Source organism: Osmerus eperlanus, chromosome 2 (genome assembly GCF_963692335.1).
Source record: "Osmerus eperlanus chromosome 2, fOsmEpe2.1, whole genome shotgun sequence".
NCBI lineage: Eukaryota > Metazoa > Chordata > Actinopteri > Osmeriformes > Osmeridae > Osmerus > Osmerus eperlanus.
The window spans coordinates 210,766-236,206 of record NC_085019.1 but is presented as its reverse complement, the minus strand read 5'-3'; the positions used below and the strand labels follow the sequence as shown (position 1 = coordinate 236,206).

The 25,441-nt window shown below is 44.2% G+C and overlaps 3 protein-coding genes across 4 annotated transcripts in view; 1 reads left to right on the top strand and 2 right to left on the bottom strand.

Moving 5' to 3' along the window:
- Positions 1–6,608, bottom strand: part of dhrs7b (dehydrogenase/reductase (SDR family) member 7B) — a 10,268-nt gene extending 3,660 nt beyond the window's left edge. The window contains exon 1 of the mRNA XM_062484605.1: positions 6,536–6,608. The gene's annotated coding sequence lies outside the window, so the exon portion shown is untranslated. The remainder of the gene's footprint in view (positions 1–6,535) is intronic.
- On the bottom strand, positions 2,964–6,642 carry tmem11 (transmembrane protein 11). Of its 2 annotated transcripts, XM_062484614.1 has the most exons (3): positions 6,536–6,622; positions 5,981–6,085; positions 2,964–4,235 (listed from the first exon to the last, which is right to left on the bottom strand). In XM_062484614.1, the coding sequence occupies exons 2-3, from the start codon at positions 6,025–6,027 to the stop codon at positions 3,719–3,721; spliced, it is 564 nt and encodes a 187-aa protein (XP_062340598.1). In that variant the 5' UTR covers positions 6,028–6,085; positions 6,536–6,622; the 3' UTR covers positions 2,964–3,718. The 2 variants fall into 2 exon arrangements, with proteins under 2 accessions (XP_062340598.1, XP_062340608.1); XM_062484624.1 differs by lacking the exon at positions 5,981–6,085 and having other exon boundaries at positions 6,536–6,642.
- On the top strand, positions 6,251–25,441 carry LOC134033977 (golgin subfamily A member 4). Its single transcript, XM_062478270.1, has 25 exons — positions 6,251–6,387; positions 7,483–7,601; positions 7,803–8,565; positions 9,275–9,356; positions 10,187–10,499; positions 11,693–11,804; positions 12,437–12,560; positions 13,113–13,169; positions 13,278–13,346; positions 14,232–14,321; positions 14,543–14,652; positions 14,813–14,988; positions 15,805–15,948; positions 16,264–16,367; positions 16,401–16,484; positions 17,193–17,303; positions 17,426–20,530; positions 20,815–20,962; positions 22,394–22,499; positions 22,987–23,146; positions 23,381–23,443; positions 23,857–23,949; positions 24,190–24,718; positions 24,887–24,933; positions 25,079–25,441. Exons 3-25 carry the CDS (start codon positions 8,549–8,551, stop codon positions 25,136–25,138), a joined length of 5,904 nt encoding a protein of 1,967 aa, XP_062334254.1. The 5' UTR covers positions 6,251–6,387; positions 7,483–7,601; positions 7,803–8,548; the 3' UTR covers positions 25,139–25,441.

The window sequence follows — 25,441 nt, the reverse complement described above, 5'->3', positions numbered from 1 at the left end:
GTTATAAGTAATGAGACATAATTTAGTATTCACAAATATACTTAAGTAAATGGACTATCTATATAGAGCGGGACCTCAGTGCACCAAACGCGCTTTACAGTTGCCTAATTATCATACACACCAACAGCAACGAGATATACATAGGGAGTAAGGGAAGTAAATTGGTGTAAAGCCTTACTCTGTCAAAAATAGAAAAATAGAAATTTTTGTTTTCTTGAAGGTAAAGAATGTTTAATATTTATACAATCAATCTTGATTAATCATCCTGTGATCCAAAATACCTGTAGAACAACCTCATTACTATGACCTACTTAGAGCAGAAGTCTACATTTGTTTTTTGTTTTGTACTTTTATACATTTGTACTCTGTACATTTATTTCATGTATTGAATTCCTAGAGTCTGGACTCTGGCTTACTTTTACCTGGTATTACGCATACTTACTACCTGCTATACCAGGACAGTATAGCATGATTACTACCTGCTGTACCAGGACAGTATAGCATGCTTACTACATTACATTTAGTCATTTAGCAGACGCTCTTATCCAGAGCGACTTACAGTAAGTACAGGGACATTCCCCCGAGGCAAGTAGGGTGAAGTGCCTTGCCCAAGGACACAACGTCAGTTGGCATGACCGGGAATCGAACTGGCAACGTTTGGATTACTAGCCCGATTCCCTCACCGCTCAGCCACCTGACTCCACCACTCTTACTACCTGCTGTACCAGGACAGTATAGCATGCTTACTACCTGCTGTACCAGGACAATATAGCATGATTCCTACCTGCTGTACCAGGACAGTATAGCATGCTTACTACCTGCTGTACCAGGACAATATAGCATGATTCCTACCTGCTGTACCAGGACAGTATAGCATGCTTACTACCTGCTGTACCAGGACAGTATAGCATGATTCCTACCTGCTGTACCAGGACAGTATAGCATGCTTACTACCTGCTGTACCAGGACAGTATAGCATGATTCCTACCTGCTGTACCAGGACAGTATAGCATACTGTACCAGGACAGTATAGCATGCTTACTTGGCAAAATAACATCAATTCATCAATGGTCTCAGGTTGGTAACCAGCATCAAAACAGCAAGTCCTATGGGTAAGTCTGCCTGGAGAAACCACTGCTATAGTGAGTTAGTGATCCATATTTAACACAAATCCAGTTGCAGTAGTAGAAGTAGTGGAATGGTTTCTTCTGGTTTGCTGCCTCAGACATAAGGAGCATGTCATGTCCTAAACATGACTACTGGACTGTAGATGTAGTCAGCACATTTTCTATAAATCAGTAAATGTTTTTTATTTACTTTGTTGCTATACAACATATGTAAACGTGTAGGAAAGAATGGTTTACAAATATCAATTGTTTCAATAGTTATGTTTTCCAAGTCATTGTATAGAACCATGAGAACCATGAGGGCAATAACAGATAAAAGCTTTAGTGCTTTTTGGAAGGTTCCTTTCCAATCCTGCTCAGAGAGATCTGTCCAATCCTGCTCAGAGAGATCTGTCCAATCCTGCTCAGAGAGATCTACCTTCCTGTAGGCTATCACTCCAATCCCAGTTGTAACAAACATGATTCAGCTTGTCAACCAGGTCATTGTTAGAATAACGAGTGCTGAGTTAGGGTTGGTAGCTCTTCAGGAACAGGGTTGGGCAGCCCTGGAATACAAAGAGTTTACATATAGTCTCTCACACATTAACTGGAACCAAGATGTGCCACAACCTCCAAAATTCTGTTTGTGGTATTGCTAAACCCTGCAGGATTTTAGCATATAGTGTGATAATACACTGGACACAGCTAAATTGGATTTCTAGTGTCAAGCCAAACGTATTTGTACATGCTGACCATCGCGAATACAAGCGGCCGAAATGAGTTTTCTCCGCAGGGTGTCCGGGCTCTCCCTTAGAGATAGGGTGAGAAGCTCGGTCATCCGGGAGGGGCTCAGAGTAGAACCGCTGCTCCTCCGCGTCGAGAGGGGCCAGTTGAGGTGGCTCGGGCATCTGATAAGGATGCCTCCTGGACGCCTCCTTGGTGAAGTGTTCTGGGCACGTCCCACTGGGAAGAGGCCCCGGGGAAGACCCAGGACACGCTGGAGGGACTATGTCTCTCGGCTGGCCTGGGAATGCCTCGGGGTCCCCCAGGAAGAGCTGGTGGAAGTGGCCGGGGAGAGGGAAGTCTGGGCCTCCCTGCTTAGGTAGCTGCCCCCGCGACTCGACCCCCGGAAAAGCGGCAGATGATGGATGGACCATTTGGAAGAATTCAAATTTATATAAAGTACTTGATTTATACAGCTTTCATCTACATGTTAGGACTAACAATCTGTAGTTCATTGCAACAATGAAAGCAATATCGGATATCTTTCTTTAGGAGTGACCATTTCTAAACATATTAGGTAACTCTATAGTTTGAGGATGGCAAGCTTTTACTTGGGATGCAAACTACTCAGGCATGTTTCTGAGTCAACTAGATGCTACACATTCAACATGCTACAATTGATTGTATTTGCTAATATGGATCAGCATTTACCACCTTCCTGGGTCCCCTTGACTGTGTCCTATTCAGATATTTGAGGAGGCAAGCTTTTGTTGTGTCCACTGATTGACTGCCTCTTTTAGTAGCTAGAATTTGGCAAATCACAGGTATTTTTGTTTCCCCATGTCACTAGTTGTGGGAAGCATATTACATATAAATTACATTTACATTATATCCAAGTATTACTCAATGGCAAAAGTCTCTGCCATATTAAATGAGAACAAAATATATGTATATGGTAAAGCTCAAGTACAGTAAAGTGTTAATAACATGGTAGTGAATGGCTGAGAAAAGCATGGTGCTCATGTTTGGCTCAAAATCTAAAAGTAAAACATGGATTTTCAACAATGACCTTTTAGAGTCAGTCAACATCGCAGACTTGGAGAATATTAATGCACCCAAAAAGACTAGTACAAACCCCATTAAAGAAACATTTAATATTTGAACAGCAATTAAATCTCTTAATCATGTTGTAGTATCCCTCAAAGATATACCCATCAGAGTAGGAGATGAAAAATTGTCAAACAAAAATAAACTAAGAAGTTACCTTATATTTGCAGGGGGAACCCGAGAGCAATCAATGTCAGGCATGATGTCGTCACTGGAATCATTTCTCACTTCTCTCTTGCTCTACACGGTCACTATAGAGCCATATTTGAAAATAAATTGCTGCTATTGGCTCAGTAAATCATTAAATAATGCAAGATTGTTTTAATGAAACAAAGGTCAAATATAATACAGGAAATTATGTTTGAGATATCCTAATGTTTAATGAAAGTGTGAAATATGGATCAGCATGTAAGGGGTACAGTAAAAACTACAGGGAAGGAACAAAAAAGTTGGGAATACTTCAAATATTGTTCGTTTCAACTGCAATAATCCAGTCCAGAGTGACTTGCCTCTATCTTTGGGCACTAAGTGTGTATGTAGGTCAGGCGAGGAGGAGCCAGGGTACCATGGAGATAAGTGCACTACTGATGTTACTTACAAATAAAGAAATTGAAAAGGGAGAAACATTTTTACTACATCCCTAAATATATCCATCAAACAGTCCGGCGTGTGGAGCCGACTGGGGCTTCCACTGGGGCTTCCACTGGGGCTTCGTTTTGGAGGTGGGCGGGGTGTTACTTTCTTTTAAATTTAACTTTTTATGAATCCTCTTCAGAGTGCGCTCATACGGCATAAAGTTCATAGATCTTCTTTGCGCAATAGGCGAGAGCAGCGAGCGCTATTGTGTTATGGAGTCTCTTTCTGTGGACATCGTCCCTGCGCACCAGAACCACAGGTGTGGAGGACGTCAGCGTGTGAAGGGGCAGCCGGGAGAGTTTTTGGCTGTCGTACTCCACCTGGTACTTGCAGCAGGGATCAAACTGCCAGGATATGCCATAGAGGGCTGCACAGGCCACGCTGAGGGCGCCAGCAGGCAGGGCTACGTAGCGGGAGTATTCAGGTGGCAGTGAGAGTGGCGTCAGAAGGCAAGCGGTACCCGATAACACTGCCGACTTGTGCAGGCAGTTGCCCACAGCAATCCAGCGGGCTGTTTCATCACCAATGCGTGTGGGCTCAATGACAATGTATTTATACTGGGCTTCCAGTGCCTGCTCCAACTCATACTCAAACTGGTCCTGTGCATTCTCACCATTGTAGATCTCGTGCACAATGTAGCAGTCTGTTGCTGCCATCACTCCCCTGTGCACAGAGAGCAAGAAGTAAAAAGAAATTAAGGATCAGAAGCAAAACAATTAGCAATTGAACAGTTAAAACCTCCAGTGAGAGTGCAACTGTGTATCCAAGTCTGTGTGAATAATAATAATTATAATACTAATATGCAAATGTAAAACAGATTGCATAGGTAAGACTTGAATAGAAGCACATTTACAAAACCCCAGGGAAAAAGACAAAGGAAGATATATAAAAATACTGCAAGATGGCTTTTAACTTTTTGCTTGTAGAGGCTAATTAAATATGAAATTGTGTTGTCTAAAAAATGAAGAAAAAAAGCTCCTACAGGTCAAAGTCTACAGTAAGGGTTAACCCTAATCTTAAACATTGTTTTAACATTACTGATGATCAAAATCCATACAATATACAACCAACACCCTAACTGTTTCTGATGTTGTCCGTTCAGCAGTCAGTGCTATTTCCCTTCACTGTTTATTTAAGTGATACCTGTCATTCATATTATGATTATGTATTTGTCTCTGTGTTGTGTAATATGTCTTGTGTTTTTACTTGAGTAAAAGTATTGAGTATTTATAGTGTAAATCTGTATAGTTCAGTCTATATTTTTATTGTTTTTGTTTTATACTTTTCAACTGCACTTAGTCAGAGCTGCTACCTCAATTTCGTTGTACTTGTGCAATGACAAATAAAGATATTCTATTGATAAACATTCTACTGTGTATTGGTTGCATCCCTTTATGCGCCTGATATCGCAAAACACTATTTTCACCACAACTTTAAAATAGAAACTAACATAGGGATACATAAGGTAGTGTTCATGTAAAGGGAGTGTTTTTCATCCTAAACAAATTATAAAAGTCCTATGAAACAAGTTTAAATCTTAATGTATTTATTTTTTTAAATAACATAGATAACATATTCACTTTATAGATTATGAAGCTAGCCTACCTAATTTGGTCTATTTAAAGAATATATGTGCATATCTTGCCAACAAACTCGTTGAGCTGTCCTGGGGAAAACTTGATATAACAAGTCTTGCTGTGTCTGGTCATCGTTTGGTGAAATGGTTGGATATCATGGATTTTTAGCTTCCAGGGTTCATAGCTAGCTATAGCTAACTGTTAGTTACTAGCTAAAGACTTCTGCGAGATAGGGCAAAACAGCTGGCGATGATCCACTACTAACTAGGTTAATAACCTTAGCCCGCAGAATATCTATTTACGCGAACGACTGCAAGTTACTTACATGTCAACTAAAAGAGAACGACACTAAGTATTTAGCCTTCTACTAGCTAGTATTAAACTAAGCAGCCTACGCCAACGCCATGCTAGTAATAGCAGTTACTGCAAGGAGCGATGTCCATGTTATTCTAACCATCGAGCAAAGCTGAATGTTAGTCCTGAAGCCCTAGTTCTGGTTATAGCACTAGCTAGCTAGTTATAATAAAAAATTACATTGATTGCAACCATGATTTGATCCTGTGTTGTGCCACTACGTGCTAGGTAGTCCTGCTAGCTGTTAGACGCGTTAGCTTTCTACTGGTGGTGGTGGTGTGTGTGTGTGTGTGGCTAATGTGGAAACATCACATGAGCTTGAGCTAATCAAGAAAGGAATTTCGTCCACTGTCAGTGGTCTTTTAAGGGGCAATAACTCGCAATTCTACAGATTAATACATGGTAACTAAAGTTAAAGTCATGACAGTTAATTAAAATAGGAATCTTGGTTTTGTGACATCGATAAGTATAACTGACCTCTCTCTGTTAACTGGGACACCGCGCCTCCTTCCCAACGACGCCATCTTGGAGAAACAACTTAGTTTCGCTGTAGACGTAAACTACCGCGGTGCATTCTAGGTACTGTAGTATACATATTATTACAATCAACTGAAGATGTTCACCATGTATCCCCAACAAACTCTTTCCCCCATAATGCAATGATACTACATTTAAATAAATGTATTTTTTAATGAAAGACTAGAATGATCAGACAGCCTACTTATACATACAGTGGTCAGCTGTATGTAGACGGATACTAACGGAAAATGTATGCAACCACATTTCTGAACCGCATATTTATTTACAATAAAGCAAACGCAGTGGAGGGGTTATGTTTTGTAATATCCGCAATGGCCAATCACACGCAAGGACAGCACTGTAAAGTAAGACGAGCCATTTCTAACATTGAACCACGAACGGTCCTATAATTGTCTCAAGAATATTACATTCGTTTTTTCATGTCTTTCATATGTAGCGTTAAATTGTAGACACAGCAGATGAAATAGTCAGTGACTTTTCTGGAATACTTACCCATATTGTGCCGTATTGTAACTTCTGAAGTTCCGGCCCCTCTTTTGCGTCACTTGCGCCAGTGGGATGTGTTTTGTAATCAGGGTGCTATACTGGCTAGCTAGGTAGCTAGGCTAACGATAAGCCAATTTACTTGCTGCTATCACTATCACTACATTAAATTCTATCGCAATCGACCCGATGGCTATCATCGGTTTGTATTAATACATGTGATCTCACAGCCGATTTTGTCGTATAGATGTACATTTATTGGAAATGGGAAAAGTAGTCTATTGTACTACTGTAGACAGTCTAGTTGTAGTGACCACGGTTGCAGCTGTTCCTAGACCTGCAAGAAAGTAATCTCGAGTCATGGCAAATGCGGCACAAACAAACGGTCTCGAGATCAGCACCCCAGTCAACGTGGACCACGATAAAAAGCGGCGACAGTTTACATTAAGACTGAATGGTACTTAAAACGAGTAATTAACTGGTTAGCAATTGTTACCAAATAGCCCCATGCATGTCATGGATGGGGCCTTCTAGCAAGAGTGTAATTCAGCAGAGCTTTCCTATGATTTCGCCTGTGGACATCAGTTATTGATAGTTATTGACTTAAGTAATGATTTACGAAGGTTTTAATAATGCTAGAGCTAATCATGTGAACTTTAGGAAATGCAGAACTTAACATAGTCCCTTTTGTCAAAGTTTGGCTAGAGACCTATTAAGTGGACCAAGCATCAAAGCTGTTTAAATGCAGCCGAGGTGAACTAGCAAAATATGCAAATATGCTAAATGTAATATGCATAATCATATTTAATACACATAGGTATTCAGGTAGAAAATACATGGATTGGTTAGATAAAACATTGTTCAGTGCATTTCCAGCATATACGGTGAACTGTTTTTCCTCCATGGTTTCTACGGTTACATATATAAATAGCTAAACTTGCTTTCTTTGTCTGCAGGCTCAAAGGATCGAGCTGTTTTGTTGTACAAGTTTGTTGGGATAAAAACGGTGGACTTGCAGCACACAGAGGTTCCAGAAGCTTACAGAGGAAGAGGCATCGCCAAGCACCTGGTGAAGGTAAAGAATGATTCTGTATTGGAGAGATAAACAACCCCCAATTATAGCAATATTTCATAGCCTTCCTGCAATCAAGATACATTCATTCTTTTCTCATGTTGGCCAGTATTGTGGTGTGACATTACTCGTTTGTAGCATGTTTGTCTATGCATCCTCCCCGATTCCATCTTCAAATATATAACTAGATTTCTTTCCAGGCAGCCATGGATTTTGTGGTGGAAGAAGACCTGAAAGCCCACCTTACCTGCTGGTATATCCAAAAATATGTGAAAGATAATCCCCAGTACCAGGAGCATATTCAACATTGATTTAAAGACTTGATTGATCAAGACTGAACAGTGAGTTCAACAGAACACACAGCATTATTGGTTCCTTAGTACATTACCACAAAATATGACATTGAGCTCTTTCAGGATCTTGTGTGAATCGTACATTGGCCAAGGATGAAAACCAGTTTGGTAGTTATACATAAGTCTCCACCACTTGGTCCCAGACCTGAAATGTAAGCATGTTAGAAGTTTTGGATCCATGTTTCTCGCACTTATTTTGGTAAAAGGTTATTTACATTTACTTAACCCAAATAAACATGAGTTTGTTAATACATGAGGTGTTATGGCATTTCTTTCTATATATATCTTACTTCTCTTCTCAATCTAAGTGTTATTAGCTTGTAAAGCCACCGGAGTTTAGCCCTAATCCTGTATAACTGTAATGGATTGTGTCAATTTGGTATGGGATTAAAGTGCTGGAGTGTTTGCATTTCCGTTTTAGGATATGATGTATCTTGTGTGTCTAAACTAGGTTGGTTCTTATTTGAATTGAGGCTCTCAAGACATCTTGCATCTTTTAGAGTCTTGTTATGATGACAATACATTCCCTCTGTAGAATAGTTTCTTTCCTCCAGTGAGTGATTGTGGAATTCTTGAACGTTGTGGAGAAATAACATCATGTCCAGCAAACAGAAGTAAGTCATTTGAAGACATGGGACTGAAAGTTTCCAACATTTTAAGTAACATCCCACAAATTAGATTATTTTAAATGTGACTATACTTATGTTACTCTCAATGTATTTTTACAGTGGATTCTTGTTGAATTCTTTAATGTTTTTAATAAATAATAATGTCCACATGTCGATTCCGAGTACATAATACTGTATAAAGTGTGTATATTTTAGGGAATTGAAGAATGTCAGCTTTTTTTGTAGGGATTTCTTTTATTACTGTATTCATATTGCTAAACGTCATGGTTACGGCTGTGCCTGAGGAGTTTTGGATCACTTCACCACTTGTTTTTCCTGACAGCTTTCCAATTGTGCACTATAAGAAAATCAGCTTGTCATGTAATCAATGTTTTTTTTGATGTCCGACTAAGAATGTAGAAATCACTAGTTCAAAGCAGGATTAAACATGCGTAAACATGCTTTCTAATTGTAGCTCAACACATCACTGTTAATTAACTGTGTTGTGCTTATGTTCAAACACTAATGGCTAGAATGCTGAAACACTAATGCCTTATTTAAAGCCCTAAATCCTCTACATCTCTTAAAGCTCTTGTACCTATCATCTTTGGGTATCATCAGTTTTCTATGTTGTCCATTTTCCTTTATGTGGAGTAACCCTAACCCTTTATGTGGAGTAACCCTTACCCTAACCCTTACCCTTTATGCGGAGTAGGGGCCAGAAGGCCGCGTTCCATACGAAGACCAGCAGGCAGAACCCAAAGAGAAGAAGGAGTGTGGACCCTCCTGCATCTCAGGTACAGAGCCTGACTGGCGCACAGTGTCATACAGAAATAATTAGTATTTTTGCTCTTTATCAAGGATTAGGAGACAGCCTGATTCACACTTTGGTGAGAGTTGCCTCTACCTTTTTTATCACAGAGCATGAGACGTGTTTGTGTAAGATTTTAAAATCTATGTCGTAGTGTTTCAACAATTAGCAGACTCATGGATTTTCTGGCGGCATATTCAAAATATATTTGACCTGTTTATGTGGTGCATCCACAGATTTAGGGACCCACAAAGTAATTGTGTCAGCAGTTGGTAAGGCTGCAGCTCTAAGGATTTATGTTCCTGCTTGTGCATCTCTCCAGAATGGCTCCCTGGCGGCTGTCCCACTCTCAAGGGTGATTAATCTCTGGTTGGATTGATGAGTGTGGGTGGGGATAGCTGAGCATGTGAGTGTAGCGTGTGCGTGGTTATGGATGTGCGCGTGCGTGCTTGTACGCCAAGTGTGATTACAGCAATGGTCAGATGGCACTCATCCAAATTAGCCGCAGTGAGGATTTAAGGGTACTCTGCCAAACTGATAGGATTATGTGCATGCAAGTAAGGATGAGCTATTCCTCTAGACATTTAACTGTTTAGGAGGAACTGGGGTCAAGAACATTACTATGTACAGACCAAGCAGAAAGGTAGCCTTTTATTGCTTTTCTTAAGACTTTTTTTCAACTTATCTACCTACATTGTCTGTATGAAGTGTGAAGTTCATTATTTATTTAATTGATACTTTGGTCATACACTATTACCTGATGACATCCTTTCTTATTTAGTACATGAAATTTCCTCAATTTGTTTATCTTTCCAGGACTGTGGTTCAGCAAAAATGGCAGTGACTGGAGGAGGTGAGCAGTCTGGCAGCAGTAGCAGAAAAAGCAGCAGCTATAGCAGCAGCACTGGCTGTCTTGGAATGAGTGACCACAGAAGCAGCACTGTGGCCAGGCTGGACAAGACACCAGCTACAGCTGGGCGGAACCAGAAGGGCCAGCAGCATGTGAGGGAAGGACGTCTCCTCTCCAGCAGATGGGACCCTCCTGCAGTCAGCACCTCCCATCTTCCTGCCCACTCTGGAACCTCCTGCTCCTCTGTCAGCCATCTTGACCAACGCTCTACCCCAGGTGGTAAGGACGAGGCCGCTGTTTGCTCTAGGTCTACGCATGTTTTTTTGGTGCTTCTTTTGCCTATTTTTTATTACCTTTATTGACGATGTTTGATGTCGGAGAGAAAGTGTGGTTGTGTCTGGTGTGGGCCTTCCGTCCGTCCTAATGCAGACCTTAACACTGGCAAATAAAGATTTATTTGAGTAATTATGAAAGCATTACTGTCAGGTTTTGCATTAAATTGTTTACCAAAGTAGTTATAAGTATCACAAACAATACCACTTATATTTACAGACATGGCAAGCCACACACAACCCTAATTTTACCCTTGCTTTCCCATCACTGAGTACTGAACTGAGTTCGTGTTTTTAATTTGTGTGCGCATATTATGTTAGTGCTTGCATGTGCATAGGATCTGTGCATAGGATCTGTGTGTAGGATCTGTGTGTAGGATCTGTGTGTAGGATCTGTGCGTAGGATCTGTGTGTAGGATGTGTGTGTAGGATCTGTGTGTAGGATCTGTGTGTAGGATCTGTGTGTAGGATGTGTGTGTAGGATGTGTGTGTAGGGTCTGTGTGTAGGATCTGGGTGTAGGATCTGTGTGTAGGATCTGTGTGTAGGATCTGTGTGTAGGATGTGTGTGTAGGATGTGTGTGTAGGATGTGTGTGTAAGATCTGTGTGTAGGATGTGTGTGTAGGATCTGTGTGTAGGATCTGTGTGTAGCATCTGTGTGTAGCATCTGTGTGTAGCATCTGTGTGTAGGATCTGTGTGTAGGATGTGTGTGTAGGATGTGTGTGTAGGATCTGTGTGTAGGATGTGTGTGTAGGATGTGTGTGTAGGATCTGTGTGTAGCATCTGTGTGTAGGATCTGTGTGTAGGATATTGTGTGTAGGATGTGTGTGTAGGATCTGTGTGTAGGATATTGTGTGTAGGATGTGTGTGTAGGATGTGTGTGTAGGATGTGTGTGTAGGATCTGTGTGTAGGATGTGTGTGTAGGATGTGTGTGTAGGATCTGTGTGTAGCATCTGTGTGTAGGATCTGTGTGTAGGATATTGTGTGTAGGATGTGTGTGTAGGATCTGTGTGTAGGATGTGTGTGTAGGATCTGTGTGTAGGATGTGTGTGTAGGATCTGTGTGTAGGATGTGTGTGTAGGATGTGTGTGTAGGATATTGTGTCACTCTCACTTTGTGTGTTTCTCTCCTGTCTCCAGCAGATTGCCTGGATTCACGGACAGTAGAACGTAGTTCCTCGTCCCTTGAGAACACAGCTCCAGACGTGCAGCAGAGATCTCCCCACTCCAGTGGTCTTGGAGACATGTTTAGGTTTGTCTACATTTTGTAGTCCTTTCCTCTTCAAATCTTACTTCTCTATTCATCCTATAACTTAATTAAAGTCAGATATTTTCCAGTCTAAGAAAATAAACGATGTGTCTGATCCAGTGGGTATAAGTGGGAGATATAGCAATTTCCAATTGTTCCAGATGAATCTTCTAGCCAGTAAGGTGACATCTTTAATGGGTGTAGGGAGGGAAGGCAATGAGGGTGAGACCCATCCACTGAATACGACCATGTCTTTCACAAACAGAAGATCCATGTACACATTATAAAATCTCAGCCAAAAACGGTTTGCTTTTATAACTGGCCACATCAGAAACAAAACTTAGTTTTCAATAAATCCCTGTTGTTACGGTAACATGGGGATTAGACTAAATTATATCAAACATGGCATTTAAACCTGTTCAAAACTATATTTACAGAAACACAATAATTCGGAGTCTTCATCAGGTCACATTCCTCTCCAACTATTGATATTATCCATCAGAAGGCGTGGACCAGTCAGTGTAAAAAGGGCCAATTTGTCCAATTGTTCCAAAGAGGGAGAATTGTGAGCATGTGGTGTCAAATTGAACAGGATGAAATAATCCCATCCTAATTGTGTATTTATTTGTCTGCAGCAGGACAGAGCAGTGTGAAGGAGATGATACCAACCTCTCCTCAGAGCTGACGTCTTCCTCTGCTCCCCCTGCCAACACAACACGGCAAACTTGCTACAGCAGACTTCCCCACAGCAAGAAACAAGTAACTGACATAAGCTTGTCTTATTTAGGAAACTGGCTTTATGGAACAGGCCTCTGTTCGTGAAAGAATGGTTTTCCATAAAAAGGCTTGTGAATATTTAGCAGTGAAACTGTCCCTCACCTGTTCTAATTATTTGCATTTATTTTTCGCCTAAGACGTCATCGAACCCTAGCCTGCCTCTTATAGGAGACACTAAACAAGCACTCACACTGTTGCCATTATTCAACCTCCATCTGTCCTGTCCACCTTGTACGAGAGACAAACATCTGCTTGTTGTTGGCCATGTTTATGTTCTACACAAAGACTGTTGGTGACTTGTGATGAGTCGTTCCTGAGCGATTAGTTCCATTTAGAATAAATCTTTTTATATGACTCAGGAGTAGAGTATTCTCAGAAAGTGATTCATAAATTTTCTCGTGGCCCACACCAGGAATGATACAAAGGCTCAATGTTTCCTTTTGCCACAATAATGAAAACCAAGAAAATAAACAGGTAATCATGATTCATAGCTTATTTTTGACATTTCTAGTACTCTTTTTGATCTAAAAACAGCCTGATCTACTTAACTTCAAAAAGGGATGGATGACAAGATTGGATGAAGATGGGCAGGTGAGTATGTACATACTTGCCTTCATCTACACAGAGTAAACACATACCATTTTGACTTCATCCTCTATTGATGTTATAACTTTTAATACTCTGGTATTTTCCTTATAGTGGAGGAAACACTGGTTTGTCCTGACTGACCAAATCCTGAGATTTTACAGAGACTCTGTCGCTGAAGAGGTGCCTGGTTGTTTATCTGTTTGTCACATATTTGTAAATCTGCAGGGTTCCAAAGTCCCCGATATTATTACAACAAATATTGTCAATTTTATGAGGATGGATGGGGAAATGCATCCCACACAGTGGTAACCCTGTAGGGGTAATGCATCCCACACAGTGGTAACCCTGTAGGGGTAATGCATCCCACACAGTGATAACCCTGTAGGGGTAATGCAGCCCACACAGTGGTAACCCTGTAGGGGTAATGCAGCCCACACAGTGGTAACCCTGTAGGGGTAATGCAGCCCACACAGTGGTAACCCTGTAGGGGTAATGCAGCCCACACAGTGGTAACCCTGTAGGGGTAATGCAGCCCACACAGTGGTAACCCTGTAGGGGTAATGCATCCCACACAGTGGTAACCCTGTAGGGGTAATGCAGCCCACACAGTGGTAACCCTGTAGGGGTAATGCAGCCCACACAGTGGTAACCCTGTAGGGGTAATGCATCCCACACAGTGGTAATCCTGTAGGGGTAATGCAGCCCACACAGTGGTAACCCTGTAGGGGTAATGCATCCCACACAGTGGTAATCCTGTAGGGGTAATGCAGCCCACACAGTGGTAACCCTGTAGGGGTCTGTGTACAATGTGACCTACAACCCAGTGCCACGCATTACATTTTCAAAGAAAATTACAGTTCCACCATCTGAATGGGTCAGGAATACTTAGCACCAAGTACTGGACACCACAAGGCTCAGGGCTGATGTGGTTGCCTTTCAAAGCTTTCTTTAAGCATTTATTTATTTTATAAATATTTTATTATGCTTCTATGAGAAATAACCTTCTACAATGATTATTATGTGTGAAATGCATATAATTTTCAGTGTACTGTGTGTTCACAACAGGCAGCAGATATGGATGGCGAGATTAATTTGTCCTCTTGTTATGACATCACAGACTACCCAGCTCAGAGAAATTATGGGTTCCAGATCCATGTGAGTTCCTTTTATGCAGACTGATTATGGTAGTACAAATTAATTGCTTACAATACAATGTAGTGTAACTTTATGCTAAAAGTAAAAATGTACATATAATGTGTGCTTGCAATCATCATTTTCTTCATATTAGTTTACTTAAATTATTATTGCTATATGAGCATCTTTAATACTAGATGATAAATATACTACTGTAGTTATCCTGTTACTCTCCCTCCCAGACTGAAGACGGGGTGTGCACCTTGTGTGCACTGACAGCTGGGATACGACGCAACTGGGTGCAAGCGGTGATGAAGAATGTGAGGCCCTTTGTCAACCCAGATGTTACCAGGTAAAGGAAAATTAATTTGTTATAAAAATTAAGATTTAACAAATAATTTGCTTTCGCGTTTGGTGTGAACACAGCATAAGAACAAATACTTCAGGATTCTATCGTACACATGGAAACCACATGACTAACTGGACTAACAGTGTTGACTGTTATTCTTCAGCTCTAACCCAGACCAAAGTTCTCCACTGCGACCACAAGTTCCGAAATACAAAGGGACGCAACCACTGGAGGGAGCTGAGAAAACTGTGCAGCCAAAGAGTTGTGGTTTTGAGTGTTGCCCAGAGAGGAGGTTCAAACCCTTTGACGGGACAGAGACGAGCCAGCGGGAGGACCTGAGCACCGGGGGAGGAGGGGCCTCTGGGGGAGGAGGGACCTCTGGGGGAGGAGGGGCCTCAGGGGGAGGAGGGACCTCAGGGGGAGGAGGGGCCTCTGGGGGAGGAGGGACCTCAGGGGGAGGAGGGACCTCTGGGGGAGGAGGGACCTCAGGGGGAGGAGGGACCTCTGGGGGAGGAGGGACCTCAGGGGGAGGAGGGACCTCTGGGGGAGGAGGGACCTCAGGGGGAGGAGGGACCTCAGGGGGAGGAGGGACCTCTGGGGGAGGAGGGACCTCTGGGGGAGGAGGGACCTCAGGGGGAGGAGGGACCTCAGGGGGAGGAGGGACCTCAGGGGGAGGAGGGACCTCTGGGGGAGGAGGGACCTCAGGGGGAGGAGGGACCTCAGGGGGAGGAGGGACCTCAGGGGGAGGAGGGACCTCAGGGGGAGGAGGGACCTCAGGGGGAGGAGGGACCTCAGGGGGAGGAGGGACCTCAGGGGGAGGAGGGACCTCTGGGGGAGGAGGGACCTCAGGGGGAGGAGGGACCTCAGGGGGAGGAGGGACCTCAGGGGGAGGAGGGACCTCAGGGGGAGGAGGGACCTCTGGGGGAGGAGGGACCTCAGGGGGAGGAGGGACCTCTGGGGGAGGAGGGACCTCAGGGGGAGGAGGGACCTCAGGGGGAGGAGGGACCTCTGGGGGAGGAGGGACCTCTGGGGGAGGAGGGACCTCAGGGGGAGGAGGGACCTCAGGGGGAGGAGGGACCTCAGGGGGAGGAGGGACCTCTGGGGGAGGAGGGACCTCAGGGGGAGGAGGGACCTCAGGGGGAGGAGGGACCTCAGGGGGAGGAGGGACCTCTGGGGCCGGCGGCTCACCGCCCTCCCCTGCATCTTCACAACGATTCTCCTCCACCAGCTCGTCATCTCAGTGTCTCAGAGATATTGCATTGCTAGAGGTTTCACCCATTACCAAGTCTACAGAGACAGGTAATAATTATTATTATATATTGTTTGTAACTATAAAATTATTATAATTCTGTATTATTTGTAACTATAAAATACTATTAATCATCATTAAAACAACACATACACTGATATGCTGATTTGAGTGTTTAGACATGGTTTGACACGCAAACCCTTGTCTGTGTAAGGTCCCACTCGTCACAGTGCATTTCAAGGAATATATTAAGTCGAAGGAGCAAAACTCTGTTAACTTACCTTATAGAACTTTAATGTCTGTGTAGACCGGTTTATTATGGCTACCTGTGTTTACCTATGTGCTGTTGATCTATTCTGCTTCAGGTGTGACAGGAACACTTAAAAATGGCGGTACTGAAAAAAAGGTTGAGGTTGATAGCTTTGAATCTACAGCAGACAACCCCCCTGGAGTTCAGCTGGAGATGGAGGTAGAGACTACGCCCTTCAGAGAAGAGATGGAGGTAGAGACTACGCCCTTCAGAGAAGAGAGACCTGAACCGGTGGAGGAGAGAGCAGATCTACCCTCTAAACAGCTAGTCAAAGAGGTGTGTGTGTTTCTGTGTGATTGGTTCTTTAAATCCAACCCATTCATGTATTTATTCATTCATGTCAGCATTTCATCAGAACTATGGACTCCCAAGTCAATACATTCAGAGCAATATACATGTTATGGTTCTTCCCTTTGGCACTTATTTGGTTTTCCACAATGTATGCTTCATGTTTTGGCTGCTCGCAATGTTTGGGGCTATCTCGTTGTTATGATGATCAGTGACCTGTGCTCTTTTGTAAATCTTTTGGAAGTCGCTTTGGATAAAAGCGTCTGCTAAATGTAAATGTTCATCCCTTTATATTATTATTACTAACCCTATATTATAAAGACAGTGGAGCAGCCAGCGTGGCAGTGTTGATGTTAAAGAAGGGTGCACCAGTGTTGATGTTAAAGAAGGGTGCACCAGTGTTGATGTTAATGAAGGGTGCACCAGTGTTGATGTTAAAAAAGGGTGCACCAGTGTTGATGTTAATGAAGGGTGCACCAGTGTTGATGTTAATGAAGGGTGCACCAGTGTTGATGTTAAAAAAGGGTGCACCAGTGTTGATGTTAATGAAGGGTGCACCAGTGTTGATGTTAATGAAGGGTGCACCAGTGTTGATGTTAATGAAGGGTGCACCAGTGTTGATGTTAATGAAGGGTGCACCAGTGTTGATGTTAATGAAGGGTGCACCAGTGTTAATACACTATCATGTATTTACAGTTGGAGAAGACCCAGCTGGAGTTGACCAGAGTTCAACAGAGAAATCATAACTTGCAAGAACAAATGCAAGAAGAGAGAGGACGCTATTTTAGGGAGGTACACCTTCTGCAGGTAAACACTGCATTGTGTTCACATGATAAACTCCTTTCTCTGATTCCCTTTGCTTTGCCTTTCATGAGTCTTACTGTTTCTAATAAAATGTCTACAGAAAACCTATTTTTACTTTCCCTCAGAATGGCCTGCTGTCATCTCCTAATTCACCCTCTTCAGCACAAGCTAGTGCCTTTCAGCGGCTACAGAAACTGAACCAAGATTTGCGGTTTGAGCTGGAGGCTCAGAGGCGATGTCAGGAGGAGGCCTGTGAGGCGGAGCTGAGAACGAGGGCGGAGTTGTTAGCTCTGCAGGCGCAGGTGTTGAGTAGCAGTGAGGCTTCAGCGCTTGCACGTGGCGCCAAGGTGGAGCAGGAACATCAGAGCTCTCAGGAACAGTGGCAGGAGATGGAGGGCTGTGGAACTTCACTGCAAATGCAGCAGGCCAATAGTGAGAAAGTCAGTGCGGCACCTCATGCCCTACAGCAGGAGGCGCTGTGTCTTAGGGAACTACTGCAAGAGGCGTCAACAAAACTGTGTGCCAATGAAAAGGCACAGGCGGAGAAGGAGGAGCATCTACAGAAACACCTCGGGTTACTGCAGGAGAGCCAGGATAGGGAGAGGAGAATCCTAGCTGCTGGTTTGGCACAGGCTGAGTGTCGTGCTCAACACCTGCAGGAGCAGCTGGACAGGGCGGAGCAGCAGGTGGAGATCTTCAGGAGGGGACATGCGTCGGTCGTGGGAGTGGCGGAAGTAGAACAACAGCTTCAAGAGGAGCTAACCCGCACAGTAGTTGCAGTAGGTGTGCTACAGGAGGAGAGGGCTCAGCTCAAGCAACACTGCCAAGAGTTACAGAAGCAGCTGTCCGAGGCTGATAGACAGGTGAGCAAGCTGCAGAGCCGTCTGGAGACAGAGGAGACGGACTACTACAACCTGGAGCACTCTTACGAAAGGGCCTGTGAGGAGCTTCAGATAGCCGAGGGGCAGGCACGAGACAGGGAGGCTGTGGCATGTGATGTCAGGGAAGGCTACGAGAGCATTCTGGACAGGAAAGAACGAGAGCTAAGCGAAATTCTAGTTAAGATGGCAGCCTTAGGGAACAGCCTTGAAGAGACAGAAAGGAAGCTAAGTGAGGTAATAGAAGGATGCAGTTGTGCCTCCTCTGTAGTGGACACAAAGTCTTTAGAGCAGAAGGGTAAAAAACAGCAAGTAACAGGGTCTCTGTTTAGAGTGACTGATAACAGACTGATCACATCCAGCAGTCTGAGAATGTGGGAAACCCAGACGTCTCCCCACATCAACTGTCCTGATGAAGAACATGCAGATGGCAGCAAGTCTGGCACTGAGTGCTCCAGAGATCCTCCCTCTTCCATTGACCAGCACATTGTTGCTGCAGGGGACGACCCAGATAGTTTCATGTCTGTCATAAAGGGCCTTGAGAATAAGCTGTATATGACAGAGGAGAAGCTGAGAGATTTAACCCAAAGACTGAAGGAGCCGCCTGGCAGATGGAGCAGTACAGACCCTCACCTGCAGTCCCAGCTCACCCAGAGCCAGGCCACGGCCCAGCGTCTCAGCCTTCTGCTCCACAACCAGGCCAAGCAAAGCCGGACCTTTGCTCTGGAAACTGAGAGACGCACCAGGATGCTTGAAGGCCAGTTACAAGCAGCACTTGAAAGCGTACAAACCTGCCAAGAAACACTTACATCCCTGCTGAGAAACTGTGGCAAAAGTAACACAAAAACTGACAGTGCACTCTATGAATTTGAGATGCAGCTAGTTGCTGCTGCTGCCTGCCTCCGGCAGGGGGGGTTAGTGACTGAGGATCAACAGCATGAGTGCCGTCGCTTTTACAAGGAGAGAGAAGAACTGATCGACTATAAAATATCACCGGAAGGTAATGGTTTGGGAAGTGGACCATGCAAGTTTCCCCACAGTTTGTCCTCGGAGGGAATGGAACCGTTTGGTCAACTGTTAACCTTGGAAGCATCAATAATGGAAAGAATGGTGTCAATCCTACAAAGTCAAAATATCTCCCATGATTTGGCTGACCTTTTGCTCGCTGTGGATGAGGGTGATGTTGCACTCATGTACAAAAGTGTGCTTTTAAGAAGAAACGCAATAGAAGAAGAGGAAAGAATTCAGATCAGAGAATCAGAGCAGGAAATGATTGAAAGTTCTATTCATAGAGTCTGTACTAGAGCAGAATTGACATATTTAGCTTTAAAATTACTGCATCGTTATGAGGACGAACTCAAAGGAGACCTGAAAGCTGATGGCTTGAGCACTGGGCATCTACAGCAAGACTTAGAATCCTGTAGTGTAAGTGATGAGCTTCTCTCTACTCACATGAGTCCGGCTGACATCAGTCCCCCTGAGCTGGCCCCGTACGAGGAACGCATGCAGCTCAAGGCCTCAAGCTTGGAAGAGGATGTACAGGAGAAGCTGCAGAAAAGGGACACATCCATCTTCTGTAAGGGCAAAGCAGAGAAACAACATGGCTGGGTGGAGAGTCTTGCAGCCCAGCTGCAGAGGAGAGCCACAGTCCTCCAGCAAATTTGCCAGAAAATCTCTAAACCAAAGATTAGTAATGTAGAACATGCCAGTGTGGATGACTCAGTCACAATCTCATACCCTCTGGAGCAGGTGTTTGTTCAGCTGCATATAACTTATGTGGTTTTCAGGTTGTTCACGGATTATGAAATAGAGTTGCAACATTGCAAAACAGAAAGTAAAAAGCTGCAGTCCCTGTTCCATGAGGAGCAGCTAACTCTCCAGCAGGAACGACAGAACTTCAGCGACTCTTTGTCTCGTCTTCAGATGGATAACAACACTCTGAGAGAAAGTTTGGAGTTGGCTAACATAAAGAGAATGGCTGTAGAAAGTGAGACCCAGCAGAAAATAACTGTTCTTCTTGCAGATATTGACTCCATAGAGGACCGCCATGAGAGCCAAGTGCAAAAGCTAGAAGAGGTGTTCCAAAGAAAGCTACGTGAACTGCAGCAGATCCATGAGGAGGAAATGAAAGGACTACACAGACAACATTCTCAGTGTGGACTCAGTCCAGGCTCAGCCCTGAATGCAGATAAACTGAAAGGACATCAGTTGTTGGTGTCAACAATGAAGCAGCAAATCTCTGATTTTGAGATTCAAGTAAACACAATAACAAAGAAGCTACAATGCAATTACTTAGAAGGAGATGAAGTTGCCATGAGAGAGGCTTGTGAGAAAGACTTGGAAACAGTGAAGGTATGGAATATAACACCCTGACTATAATTATGAACTCTTAAAGAAATATACCAATTCAATGAAAGATTACAGCCATAACTGTATAACTGTCAAGTTGTTTGGATACATTAGTCTTTTTTAGTGAGGACTTTCCATCTTCCAAGCATAATAAAGGATTAGGGTTTGCTTTGATTCTTGGGAATACCTTTTAGTAAAGAAAAGTATCTGTCAATTACATATTGGTATGAATTATATATTAGTATAAATGACCTGCAAAACCCTTAAGACTTCTCTTCAATGTACAGGCATCCTGTGAACAAGGATATACTGCCATGGTGGAGGTTTATCAGAGGATAGTGGGTGACCTGCAGCGGCGGCACCAGTTGGAGGTGGCTACAATCCTGAAAGAAAGAGACAGACTCTTGAAAGAGGAGACTTCTGCCACTGTTGCTGGTAAAACAAGCCCATTGTCACCACTGGTTGGTGAGATGTCCCCCCTGCTGCTCGTTGGCCCTGCTGCTCGTTAGCCCTGCTGCTGGTTGGCCCTGCTGCTCGTTAGCCCTGCTGCTCGTTGGCCCTGCTGCTCGTTGGCCCTGCTGCTCGTTAGCCCTGCTGCTGGTTGGCCCTGCTGCTCGTTAGCCCTGCTGCTCGTTGGCCCTGCTGCTGGTTGGCCCTGCTGCTCGTTGGCCCTGCTGCTCGTTGGCCCTGCTGCTCGTTAGCCCTGCTGCTCGTTAGCCCTGCTGCTCGTTGGCCCTGCTGCTCGTTAGCCCTGCTGCTCGTTGGCCCTGCTGCTCGTTAGCCCTGCTGCTGGTTGGCCCTGCTGCTCGTTAGCCCTGCTGCTCGTTGGCCCTGCTGCTCGTTGGCCCTGCTGCTCGTTGGCCCTGCTGCTCGTTAGCCCTGCTGCTGGTTGGCCCTGCTGCTCGTTAGCCCTGCTGCTGGTTGGCCCTGCTGCTCGTTAGCCCTGCTGCTCGTTGGCCCTGCTGCTCGTTGGCCCTGCTGCTCGTTAGCCCTGCTGCTCGTTAGCCCTGCTGCTCGTTGGCCCTGCTGCTCGTTAGCCCTGCTGCTCGTTGGCCCTGCTGCTCGTTAGCCCTGCTGCTGGTTGGCCCTGCTGCTCGTTAGCCCTGCTGCTCGTTGGCCCTGCTGCTGGTTGGCCCTGCTGCTCGTTAGCCCTGCTGCTCGTTGGCCCTGCTGCTGGTTGGCCCTGCTGCTCGTTAGCCCTGCTGCTCGTTGGCCCTGCTGCTCGTTAGCCCTGCTGCTCGTTAGCCCTGCTGCTCGTTAGCCCTGCTGCTCGTTGGCCCTGCTGCTCGTTAGCCCTGCTGCTCGTTGGCCCTGCTGCTCGTTAGCCCTGCTGCTGGTTGGCCCTGCTGCTCGTTAGCCCTGCTGCTCGTTGGCCCTGCTGCTGGTTGGCCCTGCTGCTCGTTAGCCCTGCTGCTCGTTGGCCCTGCTGCTGGTTGGCCCTGCTGCTCGTTAGCCCTGCTGCTCGTTGGCCCTGCTGCTCGTTGGCCCTGCTGCTCGTTGGCCCTGCTGCTCGTTGGCCCTGCTGCTCGTTGGCCCTGCTGCTCGTTGGCCCTGCTGCTCGTTGGCCCTGCTGCTCGTTAGCCCTGCTGCTCGTTAGCCCTGCTGCTCGTTAGCAAAAACCCATATAGGTGCCTCTCCATACCCTGTTTGAACCCCTAATTAGTTTAGGTTGTCAAAGTGCTCCTTTGAGAGTTATCTTTGGGTTTGCACCAAATTTGACCTCATGTTTTAGAGAAAACAAAATACATTTCATATTGAAGAGTTTTATGCATTTCTATATCTAGCGAAGTTAGCTATTGTAAACTACAAGTTTGCTAAAACTGTTATCAACTGGACATTCCTTTCTCTTCTTTGTATTGTTGATAGCAATTGAAGCAATGAAGAAAGTGCACAAGGAGGAAATAAGGAGAAGTCATCAATCTCAACTCAGCAGCGTCAGCTCAGACATAACGACTCTGCGTGCTCAGTATGAGTAAGTGGCAGGGTTAGGGGCAGACGTGGGCAACTTGCTGGACTAAACCTGAAAGAATTAGAAATAATTTTAGCTAAACAAAAAGAATATCTTCAGGTATCTATAGTATTTTCCATTTTGTAATATGTTTCTAGGAATAAGTAGGCCCAATCCCTTATAGAATGGGACTGGGCCCTGAATCTGCTGGCGTTTTTGAAGAAGTCACACACAAAATATTAGCATAAAGGATTGCCATGGTTTTAGAAAGTGAGGGAACCACTGCTGTAATCCAACAGAGATACACATTGGGCTTCCAGGGTTAGGGTGAGGGTTAGGGTAAGGGTAGTGAGGAGACGATAGATATGATCCATGTGATCCAAGAATCAAGAGCAGTAATAAGGTCCATGGCCAAGCAAATGAACAGCATAATAAATTGCAAGCTGAAGATGTGTACAGTTATCACAGTGTATTTCATGAATATAATTGGAATTTTCTTTTGGCAATGCAGAGAGGAGCTTCAGTTGCTGCAGAGAGAGCTGGATGTCTTATCTGAGCAGTACTCTCAGAAGTGCCTGGACAGCTCTCAGATAAGCCAGGCCCTGGGATCTGAGAAAGAAGCCATACTGCTGCTGAGAAAAGACAACCAAGAACTCAGATCCCAGATGCTGGTAAGCAAGTAAAAAATGAATTGTATACACTAAATATAGGATTGAGGCTAATACTTCTATAACATATTGTGCAGTATATCTCTTTCAGGCATGAGGGCATAAAGGAAAAGGGGCACAGTGTTACCTAAAGTGGTACCTGGGTTTATATAATGTAATATGTTGTATTATTATAATACAGTAAATGAGGTGTCTATGTAGCTGTCTGCTGTGTAACCCATCCTCCTATTTCATCAGGCGCTGAATCAAAGACTGACAGAACATCAGGTCAGTGGGGAGCAGACTGACACAGACTACCAGGTAAATGCAATTTAATTTAGTTCATTGAACACAAAGGGTTAGGGATTTCTACAACCTGAAGGCAATAACATTATTTGTAAAGCAGGTGACATTCTACTACCTTAGCTTACAAAAAAGAAAGAAGCACAACATATTTACAGTTAATGTGTGTTTCTGTTAAGGGCAGTTAAATAAAACTGCAATAGGTAACATTGTAAAATATATTCTAATATGAGACACAGCCCCCCCCAATTCTTGTCTGATCTTCCAACTTTGAAATGGACATTCCCCTGGCACTGAGGTGTCTGTGTTGCTAAACAACTCTCAGAGGATCTCCTTAGCTTATACAACATGTTTATAGGGGCCAAAACCTTTCTTCTTTTACCTACTGTACCTTTAAGTTTGTACAGATAATTATGATACATTTGTATCAGCTGGTGTCCCTCTCTCTGTGGCAGCAGGTGGAGCAACAGTGCCTGAAACAAGAGAACCTGTCTCTTAACAAGAACCTGAAAGCAGCTCTGAAGGTACAGAAGGTCATCCGAATCTCTACAATAGAAATGTATTTGTAAACAGCATAAAAATATTTAAGGAATTCAAAAGCATTTTTAATATAGCCTCTCTTGGAATTTCTTTTGGTATATTACTTCCTTTGCAGCTTAATTGCAATCTCCTAAATTTGGGTATAGAATACATGTGTTGAATTACATATTTGGAGTGTGTACTGCAAAAATAGGTTAAATCTGTTTTTGTCATATTCTGTGCAGGACAAGGCATATGTTACGGACAAGCTCAAAGCTCTTTACAATGAGCTGAGTGATACCCCAGGCCTCACCCCAGGCCTCACCCCAGGCCTCACCCCAGGCCTCACACCAGGCCTCACTCCAGGCCTCACACCAGGCCTCACACCAGGCCTCACACCAGGCCTCACTCCAGGCCTCACTCCAGGCCTCACACCAGGCCTCACTCCAGGCCTCACACCAGGCCTCACACCAGGCCTCACACCAGGCCTCACTCCAGGCCTCACACCAGGCCTCACACCAGGCCTCACTCCAGGCCTCACTCCAGGCCTAACCCCAGGCCTCACACCAGGCCTCACACCAGGCCTCACCCCAGGCCTCACACCAGGCCTCACTCCAGGCCTCACACCAGGCCTCACACCAGGCCTCACCCCAGGCCTCACACCAGGCCTCACACCAGGCCTCACTCCAGGCCTCACTCTAAGGGGTGTCAGTACAGGAAGAGAGGACAGCCTGGAGGAGCCTCAGGTCAGACCCACTCCTGCTCGAGGATATGGTAAGATGTGTTAAACAATCAGCAGATTTGTTCAGGTAAGAGAACAATGAGTTGTATTAATAATAGTAACATACAAAATGTGTTTTTAAAGATAATAATGTGATTTTTTCTTCCTGGGTATGCTATATGCTCATTCATATGTCTTAATTGTATTCAATGACATTCCAGACATGGGGACTTCCAAAGAAAACACCATAACCAGACAAATAAGAGGGGTGAGATCAACAGCAGGTTCATATTATATATCCTGTTTATACATGGAATAAACAGGATATCAGTATTTCTCTTTAGAGTACAATGCTACACTGAAAGTCTGAATCTTTTCATGTATCTGGCCTTTTTGTCTTCTTTCAAATTCAGAGTCTGAAAGAGGGTCTCTCTCCCCGAGAAAGAGTGCAGCTGTTTGAGTCTCTGGAGTAGGTCTACTGTTGTTCGTAGAGGTTGTAAGTGTGAGTTAGTGTGTCTGCCTCTGATTCTGTCTCTGTGTGTGTTAGTGTCAGCGCTTGGAATGAGCATGTCTGTAACACTAATGTAATGTCACATGTTACTCGTAATTAATATTAAACACAAGACACACAAAACATCTTTGGTTTTGTAAATGATGAGAAATAATTTAAAGCATCTGTAAAAATGGTCTGATAATGTGTGCTAAAGAATGAGGAAAGTATAGTTAAATTAAATGTTGCTTTTAGTGACTGTAAATCCCTTGTAATCTTTTTGTCA

Bases quoted from the DNA above. Each gene is read 5' to 3' on its own strand.
- tmem11 (XM_062484614.1), bottom strand. From the start codon at position 6,027: ATGGCGTCGTTGGGAAGGAGGCGCGGTGTCCCAGTTAACAGAGAGAG. The intron at 4,236-5,980 runs GTCAGTTATACT...CTCTGTGCACAG, and splicing joins GTCCCAGTTAACAGAGAGAG to GGGAGTGATGGCAGCAACAG.
- LOC134033977 (XM_062478270.1), top strand. The intron at 11,805-12,436 runs GTTTGTCTACAT...ATTTGTCTGCAG, and splicing joins GGTCTTGGAGACATGTTTAG to CAGGACAGAGCAGTGTGAAG. The intron at 14,989-15,804 runs GCACCGGGGGAG...GAGGGACCTCAG, and splicing joins GAGCCAGCGGGAGGACCTGA to GGGGAGGAGGGACCTCTGGG.